The sequence below is a fragment of the Akebia trifoliata genome, chromosome 1 (assembly GCF_017979445.1).
Source record: "Akebia trifoliata isolate Shusen 1 chromosome 1, ASM1797944v1, whole genome shotgun sequence".
NCBI lineage: Eukaryota > Viridiplantae > Streptophyta > Magnoliopsida > Ranunculales > Lardizabalaceae > Akebia > Akebia trifoliata.
In genome coordinates, this window is record NC_141375.1 from 4,354,823 (window position 1) to 4,380,165 (window position 25,343).

At 34.3% G+C, this 25,343-nt stretch overlaps 1 protein-coding gene and 1 pseudogene across 2 annotated transcripts; both read right to left on the bottom strand.

The window, feature by feature from the left end:
* Positions 1–677: 677 nt before the first annotated feature.
* LOC147410466 (potassium transporter 6-like) lies at positions 678–6,958 on the bottom strand (annotated as a pseudogene). The gene is made up of 9 exons (XR_015176723.1): positions 4,908–6,958; positions 4,556–4,798; positions 4,388–4,441; positions 4,225–4,275; positions 3,064–3,324; positions 2,887–2,939; positions 2,677–2,800; positions 2,330–2,584; positions 678–1,938 (listed from the first exon to the last, which is right to left on the bottom strand). The product of XR_015176723.1 is annotated as a potassium transporter 6-like (transcript).
* A 1,647-nt stretch (positions 6,959–8,605) lies between these two features.
* On the bottom strand, positions 8,606–16,746 carry EMB1789 (CCCH-type zinc finger family protein). The gene is made up of 8 exons (XM_086435714.1): positions 16,613–16,746; positions 14,649–15,715; positions 14,467–14,523; positions 14,120–14,248; positions 12,511–12,561; positions 11,804–11,944; positions 10,966–11,664; positions 8,606–8,965 (listed from the first exon to the last, which is right to left on the bottom strand). Exons 2-7 carry the CDS (start codon positions 15,687–15,689, stop codon positions 10,993–10,995), a joined length of 2,091 nt encoding a protein of 696 aa, XP_086291840.1. The 5' UTR covers positions 15,690–15,715; positions 16,613–16,746; the 3' UTR covers positions 8,606–8,965; positions 10,966–10,992.
* Positions 16,747–25,343: the final 8,597 nt, after the last annotated feature.

A 25,343-nucleotide genomic window follows, 5' to 3' on the forward strand; every position in this document is an offset into this window, starting at 1 on the left:
CAGAATCGTGTTTTAAAAATAATCATCGTATAAGGATATAGAATTAATCACAGGCCTACAAAAAAGTGAGTTATTTTTATTTTTAAAAGAAAAAAAAAAAGTGTTTAAAACATAAAATCGTGTTTTAAACATAAAAACATGTTTATTTTACCAACCTGTCCTTTGTAGAAGGTTTAAAAATAAATTTTACCATAGGTTTGTTAGATCATCACTTTTTAGAAAATCAACTTGATTGATGACTTCAAGCCCTTGGTGGGCCACCATTTCTTTCCCAAAAAAAGAAAGGAAAATGCTGGAATGTCACAAACGGACACACAAGGTGAAAAAAATTGATGAGGTGGCACACACATAACCGTAGATGCTTTTAACTTGTATCTCGCAGAAAAACATCTACGATAATGTGCACAACACCACATCATTTTGTCACCCTTGTGTCTCCGTTTGTCACGCCAGCACGGCTCAAAAAGAAATACCTAAAATCTATCAGCTATAAATTTTAGTTTTCGTGTCAGTGGGTCTAAACTTTGAGACCACAACAGTTAAGATGGCCTTTTGAAGATCTAGAGGAGTTGAACACCTAGAACTCTCAATAATAGACTAAATAGAATAATTAGGCTCTAGACAAGTGAATTAGAGGATCATAATTCATTTAGTTGACCCCAAATCTTTGGGATAATGCTTTGTAGTTGTTATCAAGAATGGAAAATTTTAGAAAGTTGAAGCAAAAGTAAGAGGAAACTTGGATTATGGTGTATCAAAAAAATGATTTTTCCTCATCAATAAATGGTTTACTAAGATGATTAAAAAAATTTAAGAGAAGGAAACTGTGACAATATCATATGCAATACATTTCATCAAGAAAAAGGTAACAAACTTTAGTCCAATACTTTATATAGCATAGACCATACCAACCTCTACAAGAGCGGCATGTGGGATGTTAAGTGCCACTGGAGGCTGTCTGCAATTTTTATCGAGGAAAACGTATGCCATGATCAAGATTCTCTTCAAAAAATTGACCCGTCACCCAGAATTAAATGCGATTGGCCCAAGAAATAAGCGGTACCACTCTCCCTAGCATCGACTAGCTCTTGTAACTCCTCCCTGACCGATTCCCGCATCTTAGTTTTTTCTGGAGGCAATAAAAACCGGACCTTTTTTCTCTCGGGCTGGTAACTCAAATTTTTCTTGGAGATCCATCGTGAGCCAAACTTGAAGAAGCCACATATGAATTGGTATCATTTATCGGAATCAAAGCATTTTGGCATTGTGTCGGGTTCCCTACAACAATCATTCTTCCTTCAGGGGATGTCAAGTCTTCGTCGTCAGTTTCTTCCATTGAAATGAATTCTCCAATTGTACGAATAAGTTGATCTTCGAAGTCGTCAGTGTCTCGGGTAGAGTCACAATATCCATATCGTACAATGCAGCGGTACACCCTGTATTCATTGGGACCAACTCTGCCAATAAGAAATCGTCTGTTCGGAGGGACATATGGCACTGGTACCGACTTGAAGGACACGAAAATAAGTACTTGGTGAAAAGCAGGAAGATTTGTAACAAAGTGAGAGAAGAAAGATGGGATCCCCGTGACAATATCAGTATAGATGAAGCCAATGCCGGGGACCCTGGCAACTCCAAGACCAGGACTGAGACCCGTAAACCAATCCACGGAGACCTTGTTGTCCGCATCAAATTCATACTTCTTCTTGGTACCATAGTGCCAAGCCAGCATACTTGTCATAAAAATTGCTAGAAGGAAAACAAGATACCATGCCTTCTTATGAAAATTTAAAAGACATGCAAATAAATACATGGCCTCAATGGATCCAAAGAAGATCAGGAACCATGCCGATATAGATATATTCTTCTCCCAATACAGAGCAATAACAAGTGACATAAGACATGTCGTTACCAACATCCCCGATATTATAGCTAGACCTATAGAAGCATCGAAATTCTTTTATTAGTTTACTAGAAGGTGGCATGTACAAACGCACATGTATCAAAAGGGCTTATCTATAATTTAAAACATTGATTAAAAGGTTTTTGAATATCACATAGTAAAAAAAAGAATATTTTTGTAATTTTGAAAACTAACCCACATGATTCTAGGGTCATGGGCTTCAAATTTTTTAGTTTTTTTTTTACCAAAATGACCCTGATTATATTAATTTTAAATGTAGAGGTGGGGGCATTTGTGGGATCCAAAATTTGGTGTCAAACCACTTCTACTCCGCCTTCTCTCATAATAATAGTAGAGATGTGCTCATTATGTCAATAAAAAAAAAAATTGCAAAGAGTATAATTGATGTTGTACTTGTATACATACCCGTTGCATTTCCAATGGGTCCAATATTGTGGAAAGCAATCGTAATGGCGAGGCTTAGGACCATTAGTATCCAATTGACATCAGGGATGTAGACTTGGCCATGTATCTTATCTGAAGTGTGGATTACTTTTACCCTCGGAAAACAACCAAGTGCAAGGCACTGGTTTATGATCGAGAAAGTAGCCGTAATGGTTGCTTGGCTTCCTACTACTGAAGCAAATAGAGATAGCACAATGAAGATATGACGTAGAGATTCTGAAATTTCCAAGCCATTAATGCACGAGTAAGTAATAGTTGAGATATAAAAGAAAATAGAAAGAATAAATAAATAAAGATGACAATCTTACTAGGTATCGATTGATGGAGGTGAGTAATGAATCCAGTAGGATCAAGCCTATGTTTGGAGATAAATGCAGCTTGACCCACATAAGATAAAATCAGGGCAGGATAAACCAAGAGTACAAAACTAATCTGCACCATCCACAAATTCATCATTATTATTAAATTATCTTAGATGATATATAATTAATAGAATGTTTAATATTTTGAAAATATACCTTGATTGATTTCTTGGAGAAATGACCAAGATCAGCGAACATTGCCTCTGATCCTGCAAACATTATAGCAATACATTTATGAATTGAAATGAACTATGAAATAACGAGATCCATAAACCAAAATTATATTTTTTCTTAGAGTATATATCAAAGTGATACATGAGAACATGAACCAACCTGCTATACATAGAAGAATGCTGCCTAACGACTTCCAACTAGTAACGTCGATGTTTCTCATAAATTTGTACATATGTTCCGGGGAAATGGCATGGAGGATATGTAGATTCCAGTGAAAGATGTTATATAAACCAACTCCGCTGATAAATAAGAGCCAAATAATAACAATTGGTGCAAATATGAAACCAATCTTATGAGTCCCATAGTGTTGCAGCGTGAAGAGGAAAATCAAAATAATGCAAGCAAAGGGAACCGGGACATCTGTAACAACAACACATAGGCCATGTCCACTTTATCAAAATAGAAGAATCATTATAAGAATCCCATAATATTTCAATAATGCCAAGAATGGGTCCTGCATAACTACTAAGCGTTCAAAACTTTTTGTAAATTAATTCACGTTAACTCTTGTGGCAAATACATAAAGACCCAATTCTTATTTTGGGAACCGGACCATTTATGCAGATAAACATCATAGATGATTTCATAGCAAAATAATCATCGTAGAAGTTTTATCCCAAAAATTTGGGGTTGGCTGAACTAAAATATTGCTTCTCCACGCAATTCTGTATGAATCCGGATCTTCTGTTATTAGTGAAGTTCACGGAAATTGGAAATAAGTTCATAAAAGGCTGTGTAAACTAGTCATATCCTACAAATATTTGATAGCACAAAGAAAACTTGTGAAACATTTCAAGGCTTGCCTTCAAGGACATGTTGAAATCACTAATCCTTATTATTTGACATGCAATCATGATTCCTATTTCACTACCCAAAGCTTCATATATTAGCTTGCCATATGTTCTGCTCATCAATTCAAGTTCAAAGTTGATCGTGTTTTATATTCGTATATCAATTAACACTGTTTATTTGAGATCATTTCCAAAACCACCAAGTAATTCTTAGCCATGTTTTACGGAAATGCTCGAGAAATGATTTAGTCATTGATGTACAAAAGAAGTTATATATATTTATAAAAAGCTTTGGGCACGAGTACTCAAGATGAATCTTTTGCAGTTTATATACATAAAAATGCTTTGTAAATAGAGCCTAAATGACATTATAGATTCTAAATTAAATATATCAACAAAGAGACACAAAGACACATTCATATATTTTCCAAATAACAAATCATACAAACTTTCATGGTGGAACACTTACATTTTTTTATGGCTTTTTTCAGTGATCTCTGAGTTGTTTCTGAAGAAAACACTGGAAGAATAATTAATAATGGTTTTTATAAGATAGCAAAAAAAAAAAAAAAAGATAATTAGATGCAAGAAAATTATCATTTTAAGCATCTAGATTTAGTGCAAACTCTTACATTGTTGTGAGAAATCTGTCAATGAATGTTCGAGACCTAGCGAAACTGATAAAACTGGTAAGGGAAAGAAAAACAATTTATTTAGAACCAAATGGCATCAAAAGAAAAATTGCAAAATGAGTAGAAATATCCAATTAAAGAAAAAGATTACTATCACAATTGTCGGACCAGAGATAGATGGGGTTAGTACTCCATCACCAATCACCATGCAACAACCAAACAATGCCAAGAACAACATCAAATAGTGACTGCTTTTATGTTTTTCGATTGCCCTTCTAGCCCTTGATCCGACTTCGGTCTTAGAATGGCTATCCATCCCGTAATTCAGAATCTCATCAGTGATTCCGTAATTTGGCAGTAGACCCACTTTAGCATTTCTGCACAATAATGAATATAAAGCAAAAGTACCACCTGCAGGGATTTGTTAACTTAATCATTTTTCGAAAGTTCGATGATTCTAACCAAATAAACTTGAAAAATAAAATATAATGAAATAGTGGTCCTACATGTGGAAAAATACCTTCTCCGTTATCATCGGCTCTCAGGACAATGAATGCATATTTCACTAAAGGAATAATGGTCATAGTCCAGAAAATAAAGGAAACGAGACCATACAAACGATCATCAGATTGGATATCCTCAGCACCAATTGTCCCAAATACAAAAAGGGGAGCAATACTCAAGCGACCGTAAACTACTCCAAGACTTTGAAATGAAAGAAGAAGTGTTTGTTTCCATGTCTCTTCCTGTGTTGTAAGATGTCAAAAATTTAAATTTGATGGTCATGAGAACTTCCCATGCAGTCTTGAGATGTTTGGAGTAAAATTTATTCAAAATGTGAGGTAAGAGTAACAATTCAGCTGCATAAGAGTAGATCCTAATTGAAATCATTTCAGAAGCCATAACTAATAAAATCCATTTTTTGGTAAGTAATAAGATCAAAAAAAAAATAAAAATTGTGGGGGGGGTATAAGTAGAGAAGTTTATTAAAGAAGTAAAGGAGGTCAAAAAAAAATAACTCCCGATGAAACTCATTACATGTGAGATCCCACCTATACAAAAAGTCCTCCAAGAAAACACCTTTAATAAGATCAAATGTTAGTGAAGCACTTCTCAGTAAGATTGTTTGTAAGGCCGGGAATCCCAACATCATTTTGTGATTTTACAAAGACTAACGATAAATTGACACCTCAAAACCCGACGCTCCTTGTGTGTTCCCTAACGTGGCAGTGCATTGAACCATAGATTTTTTTTCATGCAAACATTATGCTCTCTTGACCTTATGTCGGTCTATATGTGATCATTAAGAAACCCAAAAACATGATTGAAATCATCTTATCTACTGATACACTACACCTTTTCCAAACTATTTACAAAGTCAGTATAAAAGCATTTCTTGGAAAGAAACCCGAAACTATCATTTGTGTAATCCCCAAAATTTCCTTTTTTTTCAAAAGGTTCCTCGATTTATCACGAATTAAATCAAACTAACTGCCCCCCACGGAATAATTGCCAAATCCAAACTTTGTTACCAGATCTCACTTCAAAAGCAAGTCTCAAGGAATTATCGTTCCGGAAAAAAAAAAACCTTTTTCCACTATTTTGATGCTGTTCTAGCCTTCTTTTTTTAATGGGTTAGCTGGACTTGAACCCACAACCTCAAAGTTGTTTTGCAATGTGTCAATCCATTCTAGCCAAATTTCATGGACTATGAAATTAGAAAACCCAAATCATAATATTCTGTTTCATTAAGAGTTTATCACAAACACGACCTCGATTGTGAAGAGTTCATCCATGAAGGTTAAAGCTACTTGGGGGGAAAATGATTTATGTTCCAAACCTAAATATTTAGTATAACTGAGGGTCAACTTGGCATAAATATAAATACAAATATAGATAGAATTCATGAAAGTTTCAGATTTTTGGGATTAAAATTGCAAAATTATGTGATCTGGGAAAAAAATTGGGTGAAGGAAATAAAATCTGACACGGAAATATAATGGACTGATTGAGAACAAAATCATTGAGAGACCAACAAAACCCATAGGAATTTTTTGGAAATTACAGAACCAGGTATGGAAATATTACCAAAACAAGGTACATGCCCTTTTTTGTAAATAACTGTTTTACAAAACTGGGTAAAATTGCAAAATTTAAGTTTTGCATTCAGAGATTATTTTAGGCAAAATTTTGAAATTGTCAAATTTAATATTATATCGTTCTAAAAAAAAAGCTAGGAATTCCTCTCTTTGCATATTTTCAGAGAAAGAAAAATTTATATACAAAAATGGACACATACCCATTTTTGTAATTACTTTTCATAATCAAATTTTACAAAATTCGTACCTATTTTGGTAAAACGCCAAAAGTCATTAGTACCGATATATAATACCCGTTTCTATAAATTATATTTCATACTCGAATTTGTAATTTTTATAAAGTACATACCCGTTTAGGTAAAACACCAAAAACCATTTCAAGATGAGATTCTACTACACTAATGACCAACAATTTCTAATATCATCTATAATTCTTTCTACATTATGCAAATAATACTAAAAATTAATAGAAGAAAAAAAGGGGGGGAAGAAAGTACCTTGTAGTCTAGTGAGAAGGTTCGAGAACTAGATAGAAAATCCATGTGTGTTGATGGAGATAGAGATTGAACAAGAGAGAATTCAAATTTATAACAGAGAGAGAGAGAGAGAGTAAGAAAAAGAATGGCTTCGATGCAACCGATGCGTTGGCAACGATGCAAACGAGAGAGAGATCTCAATTTCGTTTCCATGTTCATGTGTTTTTTATTTTATTATTATTATAATTGATTTGGCTGATCCGGCACGATGAGGGTTAGTTGTGTTTTTGAATAATTTAGTAGAGTGGGCCTGACAGAAACCTCGGCTTTAATTTTAGAAGGATGTTACCAAAACGTGCAGCGAAATCATCTTATTTACCGATACAGTACATATTATTTACGAAATCAGTATAAAAGCATTTTATCAGTAGGGATGTCTTTCTAAATGCTCTCTAAGTTTTGGGGTTGTATCTTAACAAGCCAGTTTGTAAAATCTTTCTTTCTTCATTAATACCCCCGCATATCCCATATAATGTCAAATTCAAATCTCACAAATCAACCATTCAAATTATTCATTTTGACGATTTGAATTGTTCATCTCAATGATTCATGTTCGAACATCAAGATCGACAATTTGCAATCGTTGATCTCAATGATTGGATGATTGGAATGGATTTAAAAAGACCTTAACCTATAGGGATTACTTATCGTAGAAACACAACTTAATATTAATAGGTTTTAATAGGAAGAACAACTTATAAATATGTGATAAAAAGTGTATTGTAACTATACTTGAAAAATATAATGTTAAGGAGATGATGAACAATGGCTCTTAATGGACCTATTACAAATGAATCGTGACATGTGCTAGAACTGTAGATATGTACTCCTTGGGATACACAACTGCACTTATTTATGGGATGTGCAGTTTGGTATCTCGAGGAGTGAAGATCTACGATTGTAACACATCAAACCAGGGGAGTCGATTGAGTACATCATGTCACGTGAGGGAGTCCCTGTATCATTACTCATAACAAATATGTCCAAGTGCTCTGTAACACTTTTAATAGATCGATAGGTATGACAATTTTCTTGCTTCTACAAGGGAAAAGGTTGGTATCTCATCAAACATTGACTAAAACACAAGGCCGTAACTATATTTGTTTGCAGTTTAGAGATGAAGGGTGGCAATGATTAAAAAAGACCATATGCTCATGTTCATGTTTTCATATATTTAAAATAGTGAGAGATTCTTAAGAGGGGATGAACAAAGAGTTGAGTTCGTTATATCTTGGGATCGTACTCCTTGGGCACACATATCACATTCGTAGATGTGGGACGCTTGACTTGCTGTAACTAGCATTTTGTCAGATTTTGGGTATCCTGATCCAAGAGCAATACTGTTTCCTGCAAAATAAAAATTCAGATCAAAGAATAATGATCTATACTTGAGTAAAACAAGATAATCGGGGCTGGTTAATGATATGTTGTATCATATATGATTTCAGATTGTCATGATGGTCGACCTGTAGATCTATTTCTGTGATACTTTACCCTCTTCGGCAACTAAACGATCAATTAAAACAGAATACTCCATGGACATACAAATTGACTGATACTTTGAAAGAACCAGAGTCAGAAAATGTAAAAGAGTCGCCAAACCCTGTACAGGGGACCTATGAACTGTAATCAACCTTTGTTGCAATTCGTGTTTAAATGGGGAAGCCCATAATTTGTAATGATGTGGAGAGCGCCATAGTAGATCTTGGCTATAAATAATAAATATACTTTCTAACAAAATCAAGCCGCTATGGAAAAATGAGAGTAATTGATTTCAAGTATTAATGTACAAGTTTTACAAAATGTTGGGTATAGGCGTGCATGGCTGTTGAGTGATGATATCGCATGCACACAATTCAGTTCACGCTCTGCTTTGACAGTTGATGCGTAAATAACCTCAGCATCATCAAGTCACCATCCAGAGCCATACCCAGATGGATTTTCTGAGACAAGCAAAATGTTTTGGGTCAGAAGCTGAAAAAAATAAAATTGAATCCTACCATTCAAAAAAAACCCAAGGAAGAAAATAACAATTTCACTTGAACCGTTCTTTTGTATTCATAAGAAAATGTGTTTGGGTGAACTTTTTTACCACCCAAATAAAGAAAAGGAATAATTATGATCTTTTGTACAAACTTGACACATATTTGCTAAAAAACAAATAAGTCAACTGTAAGACACCAAAAGGAAGCATGAGGCCTAAGACTCCGCTCTTACGACTTCATTATAATCCAAAATAAGTTGAAGGCTGATGGAATGGAAACTAAATTTTGCAGTATTTCCAACTAGGATTCCAATGCTGTGAAATTCATGCTTTAAATAATCTTGTGAATGAGTGTAAAGAGTGTGGAGATTCAAAATGTTTCTAAAAGATATGAATGGAAAAATGTATTTTGGAATCTACCATGTGTTAAACTAACTAGAAGCTCTATTTTTTTATATAAAATAATAGTAGTACTTCTTAGCCAACCAACTTCGGTGATGGATGGATGAATGAATGAAAGAAGGTTTCTTATACTAAATTGCATACAAGATAGCCATTTAAACGGGTGATAATATGATAAAACTATTATTCTCCTCTCAACTTATCCCAAATACTTTCAAACAATTCATGTGTCTTCATATCTTTTCTCATTACCTCATCCACATCATTTTCAGCCTTCTCCTTACGTTCTCAAAACATGACTTACGCCAAAATTCAACTAAGGTATTCCCAAAAAGCAACATAGATTATTATCATTCCATAAAGTTCATAATTTCAAAAACATATAATATATATTATCTATAATATTAGAAGCATTTTTTCAAAGCCCATATGATGCTCTACTGAGTTTTTTGCAGGAGTTTTGGGTGTTTAATAGAGAATACATGTTTCAAATAGCTACTCTTTTTCCCCGACCACTTTTGCAGGTCTCCTAGATTCGTGATCCTCACTTAGGAAGGGCCCTCAATTTATTCTACTAATAGATTCTTGGATTATGTCCCATTTTAGTCACTTGGTCATTATTCTGAAATGTCTTGACAATCAGTTTAAATGTTCATATGAATGGAAATCTTGAGACGAAAGCTATCATTTATATAACTGTTTATATGAATAAAGCAACTATGTCTTTCCAACAAAACTGAGTCAGGAACAAAAGAGAGATTATTGTCAATGCTCGCACCTATATTAGCATCAAATAGCTTGTGCAATGCAACAATGTGTCCATCTGATAAGTCAACAACGTGAATATAATCACGTACCTGAAAAGGAAATAATGAGTATAAAGATTACATGCTTGTTATGGAAATAGGAGACTCGCCAAAAATACTCATAATATGTGTCCTGTTCCCCATGTATTTTTTGATGGAGGCTCTTGATTAGGATCTCTCCTACTAGTGATTACTTTGGGAACTGAGAAATCCAATGTTTGGCCTAATAGAATAATTCTCCATACTTGAGCATGGATTAAGATAGAGAAGAACATGGATTGAAGTAGTGAGTGCAGTTTTGAACACACTTGCAGTGATAGAATACATAGCTTTAGACACAATTGAATGGAGGAAACGGGATTCATTCAATCGATCCCAAATTTTCGAGGTAAGACTTTGATGATGATGACGATAGCCTCTGTACACAAAATGGTAAATTTTGCCCATAAAAATGAAATATTTCTTTCCAACAAAATCAAGCAGCTACGGACAAATGACAGTAATGGATTTAAAGTATTAACGTACAAGAATTACAAAAGGTTGGGTATGGGTGTGTATGGCTGTTGAACATCACCTACTGACAAAGAAGTGAATGATATCGCGCGCACACACACACACACAAACTACCAAAGCTAATATTATCAGTCAACAAAATTTCCATTTTAGGCAATAAATTGATAAGCAATTTGTAAGGAAATGAACAGAATGATCAAAAGTCAAAACATTAACATTTCAAGTAGAGATTACTAACCCGTATACCAATTTATTATCCTCCTTACTAACTGGTACCACCACCACCAAATAAGAACTCCTGCAAAATCTTAGAAGCTGGCATAGAACCATTCTGGATGCTCCAGCTACTTGAGTTACTAGTACTCTTTGAGCCCTTGTCGGTCTCAACATTTGGAGCAGAAGATTGGGTAGATCGACCCATCATCATTTTAGACTCGTACTTTGACGCGAATGCCAAAGTGGACAAGAGTGCCTTCTGAGCAGAATCGGGTGTGTTATTCTGCTCACCTACTGACATGTTTGATGGTCGACATAAAGGAAGTCGAGATGTTGGTATCTCGTTGGATTTTTGAAACTTCTCTGGCACACTTTGACTCTTCTGCTTGTATACATGGGAACCATTATCCGTTTGAGAAGGCAAGCCACTTTGTTGCTGCTTACGGGAGTCATCACAGGATGATTTGCCAAATAAAAGAAAGTTTATTCCTTTGGGTGCTTGTCCAGGTGGTTTGAGTCTCATCTCTGCCGAATTCTGCCCGGGGTACCTGTGAATGAAGGTACCGATGGAGAGAGGTGTCTCTTTGGACGTGTTGGGAGTCTGACAAGAAGTGATTTTGTTCTTTTGCCTCCCAGAATTTGCACCACTCAGCATAGTTGGAGATTTCAATTCTGTTTGGCTAACATTTGATGCAGGGGAGGAACCTTCCATGGGCAGCATCTGCGATAATAAAATTGGAAATATAAAACGTAAAATTATAAAGCAAGAGGAAATAGCCGAGAAAATTGCAACGTTGTTTCTGAAAGTTCGAGTATAAATTGCTGTTCAAAACTAGTGACCATATTGCAGAGTAGTTTACCTTGTGCGAAAACAGGCAACTATCTCCTCTGCTGCAAAAGCCTTTAGACTTGTAATTGTTACAAGGATACTTGGAGAGTTGATGATCAAATGGGCAGTCATCCCCTTTCAAGCACGAGTGAAGTGCGAAAAACTTGCAAGGCTGACATAAGCAAATGGATCATTAGGAAGAGCATAATATTCAAGCAGCCTACTTCACTATTTTAAGAATCTATGATAAGGGGTACACAAAATGGAGAGATGCAACAAATAAGAGGATGAGATGTTTGGGTGAGGAAACTAACACTAGAAAGCAGACGATAGATCTTTAATCCAAATTTCCAACATATTAAGAGCTCTTGAGTGGCACATGAGACATGGGAAATACATGCCTGTTTTGGAATACCAAACATCTGGGGTAGGCTAAAAAAAGACTTGTTCTTGCATTAATTCTATCCTAATCCATGTCTTTCATTTTAGGTCTTGCTCTTTCTTTTAGAACCTTCAACCAGTATGTTGGTGTTGTCTCGGTCTACATTACACATGATCAAACAATATCAATCAACTTTCCAAAGTTCTCTTGGGGCTACACCTACACTTTCACAAACGTGTTTTTCATTTCTAAATTTCTTTCTTAGACTTCCCACTCATCCATCTCAACATTCTCATGTCTACTACACATAATGTAAAATTGCCCAAACAATAAGATACTGAATCAAACAACTGTACCTGGGATTTCGTCAATGGAGTTGTATCGTGTGAAAATTTGCAAGAATCACCCTGAAAATCAAATGAAGATGTTATAATGGAGAGAAGAAAACCCAAAAACAGAAGGAACAAAAAAGATGCCAAGTTAAATGTTTAACTAAGGATGGACTGGTAGGAAAAAATAATATTTACTGTTCGAAACTAAGACAAAATTAGGCTCATCATTTATGCTACTTAGTTATGCATTATTTTTTATTTATTTTTGTCTTGATTTCAGAGTGCATTAGTAATATTTTAGAGAGCAGTTCACAAGTCCCTAGAATATAGGATTTTAAGTATTAAAAGTTTCTATTTTCTTTATCAGGAAGCTGAGAATAATCAAAGGTACTTCCATATCATACCTTACATAAATCTCTTATCTTCCTTTATTTTCTCAACAAAATTGTAACCATATACCCTGCAAAACCTAGATTCATCAAGCACCTTTCAGTCTACTAATAAGCACTAACCCTAAACTCAATTTTTGCTAAAACCCTTCATTTAAATCTATTAAAACCCTAAATCCTTCTTTCATATCTTCAAATTAAAACCTTGTTGCCCTACATCACATCTAAACACAATATGGAAAAGCTGACATTATATCATAGCTTCAAGTAGTTTCTTATATGATGGTATTTAACAACGTGAATATTACAAGATTACAAGAAAATACTCATCATCATCAAAGCCTTCGGGTCAATTGAAGGAAACTTATTTCATTCAATTTTGTCCAAAGCCAGGTCTTAGATTAATTCAAGTCCATTAATATCTACTATTACAACTTCAATCCACATACTTTTTGGTTTGCCTCTCGCCCTTTTAGAACCATTAACTTGCACGTTACTTCTAACTAGGGCTGCTATCAATTTTCACTGAGCATGACCAAACCATCTCAATCAGCTTTCCCTTAATTTAGCACCTATTGGGTCTAGTCGTACATCTACACGAATACATCATTTTTTATTTTATCTTTCTAAGTTTTTCCACTCATCCATCTCGGCATCCTAGTCCCTTGTACATTTTGTCCAATAAATTTCTTTCATGATCGTCCAGCATTCAACTCCAGAAAGCATGGTAATCCAACTGTCATCTTATAAAATATTCCTTTTACTTTAATTGTGTAGCATCAGTCACATAACACTCCGGAAGCACACCTCCACTTTAACAACCCTATTCTAATTTTATGGAGAACATACTTCTCAGCTCCTCCATCCACATGGATGGTAGAACTGAAATAACAAAAATGGCCACTTCGGGGTATTTCCTGGACTTCAGCTTTTACTAGCTCTTTCTCTCAATGTGTGCCAAATTACAAGAAAATACTATAACATACTTAATTGAAAATTAGTTCAGCTTAACAATATTGAATTACCATAGAAGAATTTTTAGCACATGTAAGACCAATGCAATTAATGATTGTAATTGCAATTCAGAGACAAATAATATGGCACTTCTATGCATAAAATTTGCTGTCAACAAAAAAATCTGATACAGAAGCAGGCATAACATGGAACTTTTGAATGTTGGACAGCTTCCCCTAAAAAACTAAAAAATGTTCCTGAACAAGAGAACATGAAGAAAATGGTACAACCTGCTGACATTTTCCGTGGATAAAGTAATTGCAATATTTCACAGTTTTTGGTTTTGAAATTGGCTGCAATTTCAATCGCTTAACCCCTAGCTGTTTGTTCTTTTCTGCTCGCTTTTTGCTCTTCTTCAGCTGCAAAATAAAATTGTATGAGGATTTCAGAAACTAATAAATGCAGCATCAAAGTGTACAGTAGCTGTATTAAACTTCACATGGAACCAAACAATATACTGAACAGTTCACAAAAAAAGAATATTAAAAAAGTTAAAAGGAAAACAAATGAGATATTTCATACCAAAAAAAGAAAAAAAATAGAGGAAAAATGACGAAGATGCTCAAAAAAATGATACCTTTTTATTTCCCCCTCTTGCCTTGGTACGCTTTCTTTTATCTCCCACTTTTACATCCTGGCACAGATAACCAGCACCAAATTACAATAGTTAGAGAGGATGGAAATTCCCCATACTATAGCTAGGAAAATTAATTTATCCAAGAAAAAAATTGTAAAAGATAATAGTAAATCAAGTAAGACCTTTTCTTTGTATGTATTTCCTGGATTTTCAGACACAACTCTCTGCCATATTTCTCTAGGATATCCTAATCCATCAGTATTATCTATAGGGCAGTTAGTGTCTGCCTTGGCTTCATCAACTTCATTCTTACCTATTTCAGCTTCTCGCATACTATAGCCTCCATATACATGTTCAACTTTCTGAGTTTTTCCATAATCCAATGTGTAAGATTTGTCTTCCTTTCCTTTGCACTTTTTTTCCTCAAGTTCCTCTCGGACACGATTATTTGTAGAACCATGTTTGCCATGAAGATAGGAAGTGAATGTCATATCCTTCTCCTTTGTTCCTTTTTGTTCGGTACATGTATCATCAAACTTTCCTTGCTTGGTTATATCTCCAGGAATCAGTCCTTCCTCTACCTTCCCCGCCTCAAGTACTACAGAATCCTCAAGAATCGAATCATCCAGTTGGTTACAAACTCCGACATCATCAGGAATTTCCCCTTCTTCAATCTCCCCGTCTTCAATCAATCCAGTAAAAGAATCCATTATGGTATCCTCTTTATGCTGCCTTTCAGGCTCGAGCTCTTCCACAACATTCATTTCCAACAAAGGAGTAATTTGAGTATCATCAACTGGTCTAATTGCTTCAGAAATATCGAAACTAACACATTCATTGTCTGTTGTTTCTTGTGCCACTCCCACTGATTTGTCTGAAACAATCTGATCTGAACATAAATAATCGTCTTGGTTATTAATCGATGAAGCAATAACATGATCCACATTCGAGTCTTTTTCAACTAACAACACCGAAGAATCAATTTCTTGCACTCCTCGCTCTGATTCATCCAAAACACTCTGATCTAAACAGAAATCGTCGTGTTGGTTATTAATTGAAGCAACGACACCATCCACATTTGGGTCTTTGTCTACCAACAACTCCGAAGAAACAAGACGATCAAGGCAAACAAGATCCTTACTTCCTTCTATAAGCTCTAACTCATTTGTTTCATTGTCATTCTCAACTAACAAATTCCTATTATGATTTTCTTGTTCGGTCATCTGCTCCAATTCATCGCCACAGGTACCTTTCATAGAAAAATTTAAAATATAGGTAAAGAAAAATTAACAAAAAGATAAATTTTCAATTTTAATTCAGATAACTTCTCACTGAGCCATTCTTGTTCACTTATCCTCCCTAATCCATGGGTACCATTCATAGCAAAATTGAAAATATAATTAAAGAAAAATTAACACAAAAGTGAATTTTTTCAAATAATTTAGAGAAAAACTCTCATTCTCATTGTGCCATTCTTGTTCACTTATCTGCCCTAATTCATCGTTACGGGTACCTTTCATAGAAAAATTGATAATCTAGCGGTAACGAAAAAAAATTAAAAAAAAAAAAAGAGACAAGTTTCAATTAATTCAGGGACAAATTCTCATTGCGCCATTCTTGTTCACTTATCTGCCCTAATTCGTCGATACGGGTACCTTCCATAGCAAAATTGAAAACCTAGGTAAAGAAAAATTAACAAAAAGAGAAAAATGTCAATTAATTCAGGGACAAATTCTCATTCCGCCATTCCTGTTCACTTATCTTCCCTTATTCATCGCCATTTGTACCATTCATAGAAAATTTTTAAATATAGGTAAAGAAAAAAAACTGATTTTTTATATATTAATTTAGAGAAAATTTCTCGTTATTACTCTCGTTGTGCCATTCTTGTTCACATATCTGACCTAATTCATTCTCACGGGTACCTTTTTCATAGCAAAATTTAAAATATGAATAAAGAAAAACCTTTTTCATAGCAAAATTTAAAATATGAATAAAGAAAAATTAACAAAAAAAACAGGACAATTTTTTCAATTAATTTAGTGTTTCTCCTCATAGAAATCTAGCTTTTCTCATAAGGATATTTCCAAATCAATTTAAAGAGATTTCCAATCAAATAAGCAATAGATTTGAGACGACTGATTACCTGACTTTGGATTATCTGAAACGGAATGAGAATTTTGAGATTCATCGACACATATAGAAAGGATTCTAACCAAAGCCTCGAACGTTTTGCTCTTGAGATGAGATCTATGATGTTGGGGAAAATTAAGAGTAGCTTCGTCACATTTTGTATAATAAAGAATTTCATATAATAATGAAAAGATCTTTCTTGTGAAGGCCATTTCCTACCAAGCTTAACTAAAACACCTAAAATTACCTATAATACTAAAAAAACAAACCTATGCGTTCAAATTTCATTGTGAGATATTTTTAGCTACAAGTTTGAACCAAAACAAAATCCAATATTTACTATTTCCATAATACAGAGAGACATTCGAGTTTGGAGGACAAAAGAGACGAAAATAGCAAATGCGTTTTGCACATATGAGATTATTAAAGAAATTAATTGTGATGGATGCAATAATTAAATTTTTTTAAAACAATTACTTGTTTCAAATGAATTGATTGTCATGAAATAGAGTAACATCAAAGACAAACAAATTAATTATTGTTTCTAAATTTGAACAAATCAATTCAAATTTGAAATGTCCAAACAAAATTAGTTGGAAGTTCAAAGGGAAATTTTGAATGAATTGATAGTCATGGAACACATCTTTTATTTGTGCGATCGATAGAGATTATGTGTTGGAAAACACATTTGGGGGTTTGATATTCTATTAGTAGAATATTGATCGAATGCATTGAAGAATTTATTCGTCATCGATTTCTATTTTATTTCAAAATAAAAATAACATTTATGTCGATGGAGAAGGAGAATACGACGATGGAAGTCATGGCATCTAGAAATGGAAATCAGATAAAAGATTATTTATTTTTATTTTTTTTGTCTTTTTGTATAATAAAGAATTTCATATATAATGAAAAGATCTTTCTTGTGAAGGGCATTTCCTACCAAGCTTAACTAAACACCTAAAATTACCTATAATACTAAAAAAACAACCTATGCGTCAAATTTCATTGTGAGATATTTTAGCTACAAGTTTGAACCAGAAACAAAATCCAATATTTACTATTTCCATAATACAGAGTGACATTCGAGTTTGGAGGACAAAAGAGACGAAAATAGCAAATGCGTTTTGCACATATGAGATTATTAAAGAAATTAATTGTGATGGATGCCAATAATTAAAATTTTTAAAACAATTACTTGTTTCAAATGAATTGTGATTGTCAGAAATAGAGTAACATCAAAGACGAACAAATTAAATTTATTGTTTCTAAATTTGAACAAATCAATTCAAATTTGAAATGTCCAAACAAAATTAGTTGGAAGTTCAAAGGGAAATTGTGAATGAATTGATAGTCATGAACACACACATCTTTTATTTGTGCGATCGATAGAGATTATGTGTTGGAAAACACATTTGGGGGTTTGATATTCTATAGTAGAATATTGATCGAATGCATTGAAGAACTTATTCGTCATCGATTTCTATTTTATTTCAAAATAAAAATAACATTTCGTCGATGGAGAAGGAGAATACGACGATGGAAGTCATGGCATCTAGAAATGGAAATCAGATAAAAGAGGGATTAATGGAGAAGATGATGAGTTAATGTAATTAAAGAAGGGGCATGTGTGGAATTTCATAAACATATGAGGGGCACAAAGGTCATTAGGAGCTTTTTTTTTTACGGTAAATATTGCTTCCCACAAAAGCAATCTTAGGAGTAACTTTTTGTTATTTTTCTACTATAGAGCTTTTAACTCCTACGCAGAGGTAGAAACCCGTGAAACTTTTTTTAACTCCTACACAGAGGCAGAAGCCCGTGAAACTTTTTTAACCAAATGCATTTAAGAAAAATTCTAACTCTTCGCAGGAACAGAAGTACTTGAGAAGTCTTATCCAAACACCATCACAATCTCCAAAATATCCCAGAATCAGGCTCGTATGGAAAAGAAACAATAGAAATGTTTGAAGCCTAAATGATTATGATGAGTCAATTAATAAAAAGATTAGAATAGGTAACATAGATGTTAGACAAGCCAATTAAGGGAATAATGAGGCCACAAGGTTTTGGTTTCTCTCCATTATGTTTGGATTGAGGAGAGAAATTTAGACAACTTTTGAATTTTAAAATATCTTAAAAGAGATCTAGGGGTAGAGTTGAAATTATAAAATATTTGAAAGGATTTCTCTCCAAATCTCTCCATTTTTTTAGAGAAAGAAAACTCACAGATTTTTCTCTTCTCTTCTCTCTCCACTTAACAATTCAAACAAGAGAAAATGAAGAAACTCATTTATTTTCTCTTTTTTTCTCTCAATCCAAAAACAATGTAAGGGTCATTGAACCTATCTTGTAGCATCAAAAACATGATCAGATGCCACAAGGACAAAATTCTATGAATTTTGGAAGGAAAAAAAACTTAAAAAAAGTTATTTTTCACCTTAAAATTTTTATTTTAAATTTGAAAATTCTGTGAGTGCTCATTAGTCGTCCATTTTCAAAACCTTGGATCAAACCTAAAAAAATGGTTTTGGTATCGGAGTTTCTCCATGAAATCTGGAAGGTTGTGGTGTTGGATTGCCAATGTAAGGCGTAAAATCTTTACTTAGTAAGGAAAATGTTTCTCTAATTGCATTCTTAAAAGAGGTGATGAATTATACACCTATATGTAAATGAGATAATGAGCAAATAACAGTAGGCTTAGAAAGCCAGTGATTGGATCATGATTGATTTAGGATCACTAAAAATTCAAAGGTTCATTCAACCCAAAGAGACTTGGTTACCAAAGATTTAAAGGGTTTTAGGACTCTAATGTTTTGGGCTCTTTAAAGTTTAGACCTTTTAAGTGATAAAGTTTCTTTCTCTTTTTTTCTTTTTTGACTTCTTAGTACTCTACAAAATGAAAAGAAATAGATAATTGGTCTTAGGCATAAGTGGGGTTGAGCCCTAATGTTTTGGGCTCTTTAAAGTTTAGACCTTTTAAGTGATAAAGTTTCTTTTCTCTTTTTTTCTTTTTTGACTTCTTAGTACTCTACAAAATGAAAAGAAATAGATAATTGGTCTTAGGCATAAGTGGGGTTGGACTCTCACATACGATTGGATTTGAATTAAATGGAATAGAGTTATTTATCTTAATTATTGATTTGTTGCAATAGCCTTAATAGGATTTTTCTAGAAAATAGTAGGTTGAAACTAGGGGTGGGTTGGACCCGGTTCGGTTCAACCTGCGTCCAACCCAAACTTGACAATCATCAACCCGCACTCGTGCTCAATCCGACCTCGAGCATGAAATGCTCAACCCGAACCCAACCAAAGTCGGGTAGGTCAGATTGTTCAAGTTGGTCAAGTTAATTCATTCCCCATCAATACTAGGTAATTTAGTATTGATAAGGGTTTTTATAAATATAAGTGACATGTAAAAGAATTTAAAATTTACAATTATTTGTCCTTAGAATGTGTTTCAAAAGTTTATATACATAAAATTATCAGCAATTTTAAAAAAGAGAGAAGAAGAATAAGAAGACTAAATAAAATAATCATTTTTATTTATTATTAATTAAAATTTTCAATAAAAAAAATTAAATTGTTAATATGATCATTGTATGACGATATGTAATTGCACTTAAATAAAAGCATTAATAAAAAAAATTATTTATTTAATGAAAATAATCACACATTAGTTTTGATATATAAATAAACAAAAACATACATGTTGAAATATGAATTATGAGTGCAAAAGAAACTACGATATAAGAAATACTTTTAAATTATAATCATATCAAGTTCTGGCAGATTGGGTTGACCAGTACCTATGCTCGAACCCAACCCAATTTGAGTCTAAGGCTGGCTCAAGGATAATGCAACTTAGATTGTTGCCTAAGTTCCCGCTCTAGAGGAAGGTCCCTGTAGATACATGGTTTTCGATTATGACGGCCACATCTACTAAGGATTGGAGTCGCCACCATTCATTTTGTAAGTGGGTGTGAATGGTCACCCGATGCACATTTTTCTAAAAAGTGATATTTTTGGCACGTAGTAACTCATGATGGATAAGAATTAATCAAATCTTGAGATTCAAGGTAAGCGGTTCGGTTGGAGAAAAGGGAAGGTGTTAGGCACCCTTTTCTCCCCGCCAAGTGGCGGTAACCTCAACTCAACTCGATCATTTTGATTGAAAATACAAAAATAAAAATAAAGTGCCAAGTGTCGTGCATTTGTACCCTAAGTAGGAGTTTGTTTTTGGCTTTATTATAGGATCATCCCATTGAAGGAGATGATCCTTATAAACCTTTGCCTTGAGGACCATTCATCCTAAGTCCATTTAAAATAAAATAAAGAGATGAGGGGATAATAGAAGAGGGAGGATGAGAGGGTAGAAAGAGAGAAATGGGGGGTATTTTGTTGCACCCACCTTAAAACTTCAATCTTTTTTTTTTTCTTCTTCTTCAATATTTTCTAAGGTCATTAGTAGTTTAGGAAAATATTACATTTTTGTGTAATTGAAGGAGTAGAAAAGAGATGATGAGAGAATTAAGTGGAATGTAATATTTTTTTTATGAGACTTGGAAAATAGTTTTTTTTTTGTAGTGAGAGTTGAGGGCCTTTTTGGAAAGAGAGGGAGGGGGTATTTATAGATGTTTGAGGATGGTTTGAGGGATATAATGGGGTGAAGTGGGGAGAGAGTAGTGAATGGCATATGTTTTAAAGGTGGGGGGTATGAAATTAGGGATTGGGAGAGGGGTAATTATGTAATGAGGGTAAATGGGTTGTGTTTTGATCCAAATGGTTTGGATCTTATCCAAACCATTTGGGTGGAGTGTTTGGTTTAAGAGAATGGAAGGTGTAAGAGGGTGGTTGGGAGGGTGAGGGAGATGATGACATGTGACAAGATGTGTGGAGGTTTTAGAGGTTTAGATTTAATTGATGTGAGAGATTGAATGTTTGATTTGAGAGGATGGGTGTATGTTTATGTTGTAGAGAGGGATTTATAGAAAATGATGATGGTAGATTAGGGGAGGTATGATGATGATAGGTTAGGGGGAGATGTGGGTTAATGTGTTTGATTTGAGAGAATAGGGGTTAGGGAAATATGAGGGTAGGTTAGGGGAGGGTGTGGGTTGATGTGATTTTTTAGAGAAAAGGTAATGGGTTGATGTGTGGGTAGATGAGGTTTAATGGGGTAGGTAGTTGGATGAGGGAAGTGAGATGGGGTGATGACATGTGTCATATTTGATTATCAAGATGGTGATTGGTTGATGTGGGTAGTGGTTTGTGGGTTAGGATTATGGGTTGGATATGGATAAAGGTTTGTGGGCTTTTTAGTGTATTGGGCTTAGGTTATGGAATGGTTTTGGGTTATTGGATTGGGTAGGATTTGTTTTGGATTAGATTTTTTAGGGTGGGTATGTTTTAGGTGGTGTGGGATTGGATTTAGGTTAGGGGATAAGGTGAGAAATATAATTTGTGAGTGTTGAGGGTTTATGGGCCTTAGGCGGGCTTAGAATATCTTCGGATTCAAAGCGGAGCGGTGAGAGGTAAAGAAGATGGAGATGGTTCCAAGTCTCATTTTACATTTTTTATCTTTTTAGAAATTTTTGGAACTATTGGATTGATCGAAATACCACGTGTTGGCAAATCGGGCTTTTTAGGCCTGTCGGATAATTTCATTGAGAATTCGTTATTTTTTATTTTGGGAATTGCACGACGAATATTGGGAAAGCGTAGGGTAAGCCGAGTCCTTTTGGTGGGCCCCCAGACCCTTAGGGGGTCTTAAGGGCCTTGATTCTATCAAAATGCTATATTTCAATTGATTTGGGCTTTTGAGGCCCGTTGGCAATTTTTATTGAAAAATGTGTATTTTTGGGCCCTTTCGAGTAGGGGTCCGTTCAAATTAGGGTGTCTACAGTCCCAAAATATATATTAAAAAAATCTTTATAAATCCCCTTAAGAGTCCTCCACAATGGAGATTTACAAGTTTTAGGAAAAAAATACTTGTATTTTACTCTATAGTAGAAATTTTCTGAAACAAAACCCTCTCAGTATATGTCCAACATGCAATCTTCTTGGTTTTTGAGCACAATGACCCTCATAATATAAAATTTAAATATAAAAGTGGGGGTATTTATGAGATCCAAATTTTGATATCCAAACACTTTTACTCGAACTTCTTTCATTGTAAAAAAATGCTTTCTGTAGACATGAGATTTTCGAGTTTGAAAATCTTTCTTACTTGGATTTATAGTTGTCACTATTCTTTTTTGGAAAAGGGTGTGAATGGGCATCCGGAAAGTGGATTTGTAAAAAATCATTTAGTGGTGATTCTCGAATGATAAGGTCCATTGGTCCATCCTAAATCTAAGTAAGAGGGTATATATTAGGAAGGTCTTAAGCACCCTACTTCCTCCACCATTGGTGATAATCTCGGATTTGGTCAATTTTAGAAAATAAATGAAAAGTCAAAAAAATCGGATTTGTGCCCTCAAATGCGAGGGACTTTGATTTCGATTTGAATCATTAAGGATTTCCTTATTGAGTAAATGGCCCTTTTATGATCCATACTTTTGGTAAATCTTGAAAAATGTAGACTTTTTGGTCAATGATCCATTTCTATAGGGAAATGGCCCAAGCCTTTAGTCTCAAAACATTTTTTTAGTGTGTTAATGTGTAGGGATTATTTTTAAAAATGATTTTCAACCCCTACCATTTCGATCAAGATGGAATACAATCTATCAGAGATAGGGGAGGGTATCCATTACATCTTAGAGTTATTCTAGTAAAAAGATAAAAATAAAAATAAAAGGAAGTAAATGGAAAATTAGAAGAGAAAAATGTTGAAGGGGAAAAAAGGGGGAATAATTTTTCTTTCTTTTTGTCTACATCCTACCTTGTTCTTCTTCTTCTTAACCTCCACTTGATAAGCCTTGATTTTAGTCTTGATGTGTCAGAGGTGTAAAACTTTTAGTAGTTAGTAGATGTGAGTATAGTGATTGTGAGAGAGGGGAGAGAGTTGAGAGTTTAGAGTTAAGATAGAGTTGAGGGAGTTGAGACTTAGTAATGGAGTTCAAGTCTTGGGGAGGTTGTGTTGAGGAAAGGGATTTTATAGGATTTTGGAGGTAACTTTCAGGGGTAAAATGGGATGAAAGATTGAAAAAAAGTAAAATGGTGTAAGATTTGTGAGAAAGGTGTGTGTAAATTGAGGGTGATGGAAGGGTATTTATGAAAAAGGTGTAAGTAGATTGTTTATGATTCAAATGGGTTGGATCTTTTAACCTATTTAAATTAAATGTTAAGTGAGTTGAATGGAGTGACTTTTAATTAGAAGAATAAGAGTGTTAGGTGAGTTGAATGGAGTAGGTTTTGGTTAGAAGAATGAGGGTGTAAGTGAGTGGTTATAGATTGAATGTTAGGTGAGTCGAATGGAGTAGGTTTTAGTTAGAAGACTGGGGTGTAAGGGAGTGGTTGAAGGTATTTGGGTTAAGGTTGGGTTGAGTTACATTTGATTAGGGTTGGGTTGATAGGTGTGTGATGATGATTTAGGATAGGGTAGGTTTCTAACCCATGGGTGAAGCAAAAGGGGGCTTTAGATTATTTTTTTTTAAAGATAAGTAAATTTTTGGAAGATTTGGAGCTTGGGGCCCATTCCAATTTTTATGGACTTTTTCATTTTGCATGAAGGGCCCCTCCAAATTCAGGTGTCTACACTTTCTTTACTAACGTAATAAGATTTGAAATCTTACTAAAGGTCATTGAGCTCAAACGGATTACCAAATTAGTAATCCTTCTAGATTTCATGGAAAAACTCTTTTCCAGAATAAAATTCAAAAAAATATTTTATTTTTAGCTTGATCCAAGGTTTTGAAAATTGACATCTACTAAACTCCCATCGAACACTAAAATCTAAAATTGCATAAACCCCAATTTGCACTAGCCGGCCTTGATAAAGCCCATAAAAATTTGTATTTTACTGAATTTCCAATCAAGGACCTAATAACCCAATTCTTGAATTTTCTCACTTTTTACAACAATAAAATAAACCCAAGACTTTTAGTTTGCCAACGGGTTTGCAAATGAGTTCCATACTCCTCACTTTAATCCATATCCTTTAAATCATCTCTAATTCACCTCCATTATTCTCAAAATCCTTAAATGAATCCAACTCCTAAAAAACCTCAACCTAGTCTAATCTTAGTCAAAGCCTCAATCAATAAATCAACCTTACCTAACCCAAACCCATGCATCTAACATAAATCACAAGATAATCCTAAGCCCAATATCAAAAGCCCATTCTAAATCAAGCCTTTACTCAAGCCCAAAATCATACCCATGTCCATAACCTTAACCAATCAATGTCCACCCAAGATCAAAAACCCATGATCATCAAATGGGACACTTGTCACTATCACAACCCACCTCCCAAAATCAATTTACCTAACCCAATCGTCATTCACAATACCTATACAATCCATACCTCAACCCACACCAATTGTCATCCTCAACCCCCATCATTTTCTCCAAACCTTAATCCCAAACCACCTCCACACTCTTCTTAATCTTCTCATCTAACCCACGAAAAAGCTACACATGTCCATCACTTTGGGGCACATGTCACAACACCTTTTATCTTCCCAAAATCAAAATATATATCCCCCTTACATAACCATTCTTTTAACCTAATACCCACACCCCTTGACATTAACCAACACTCAACCTAGGAATGGGTTTCCTAACGAACCCAGTTGAATTGT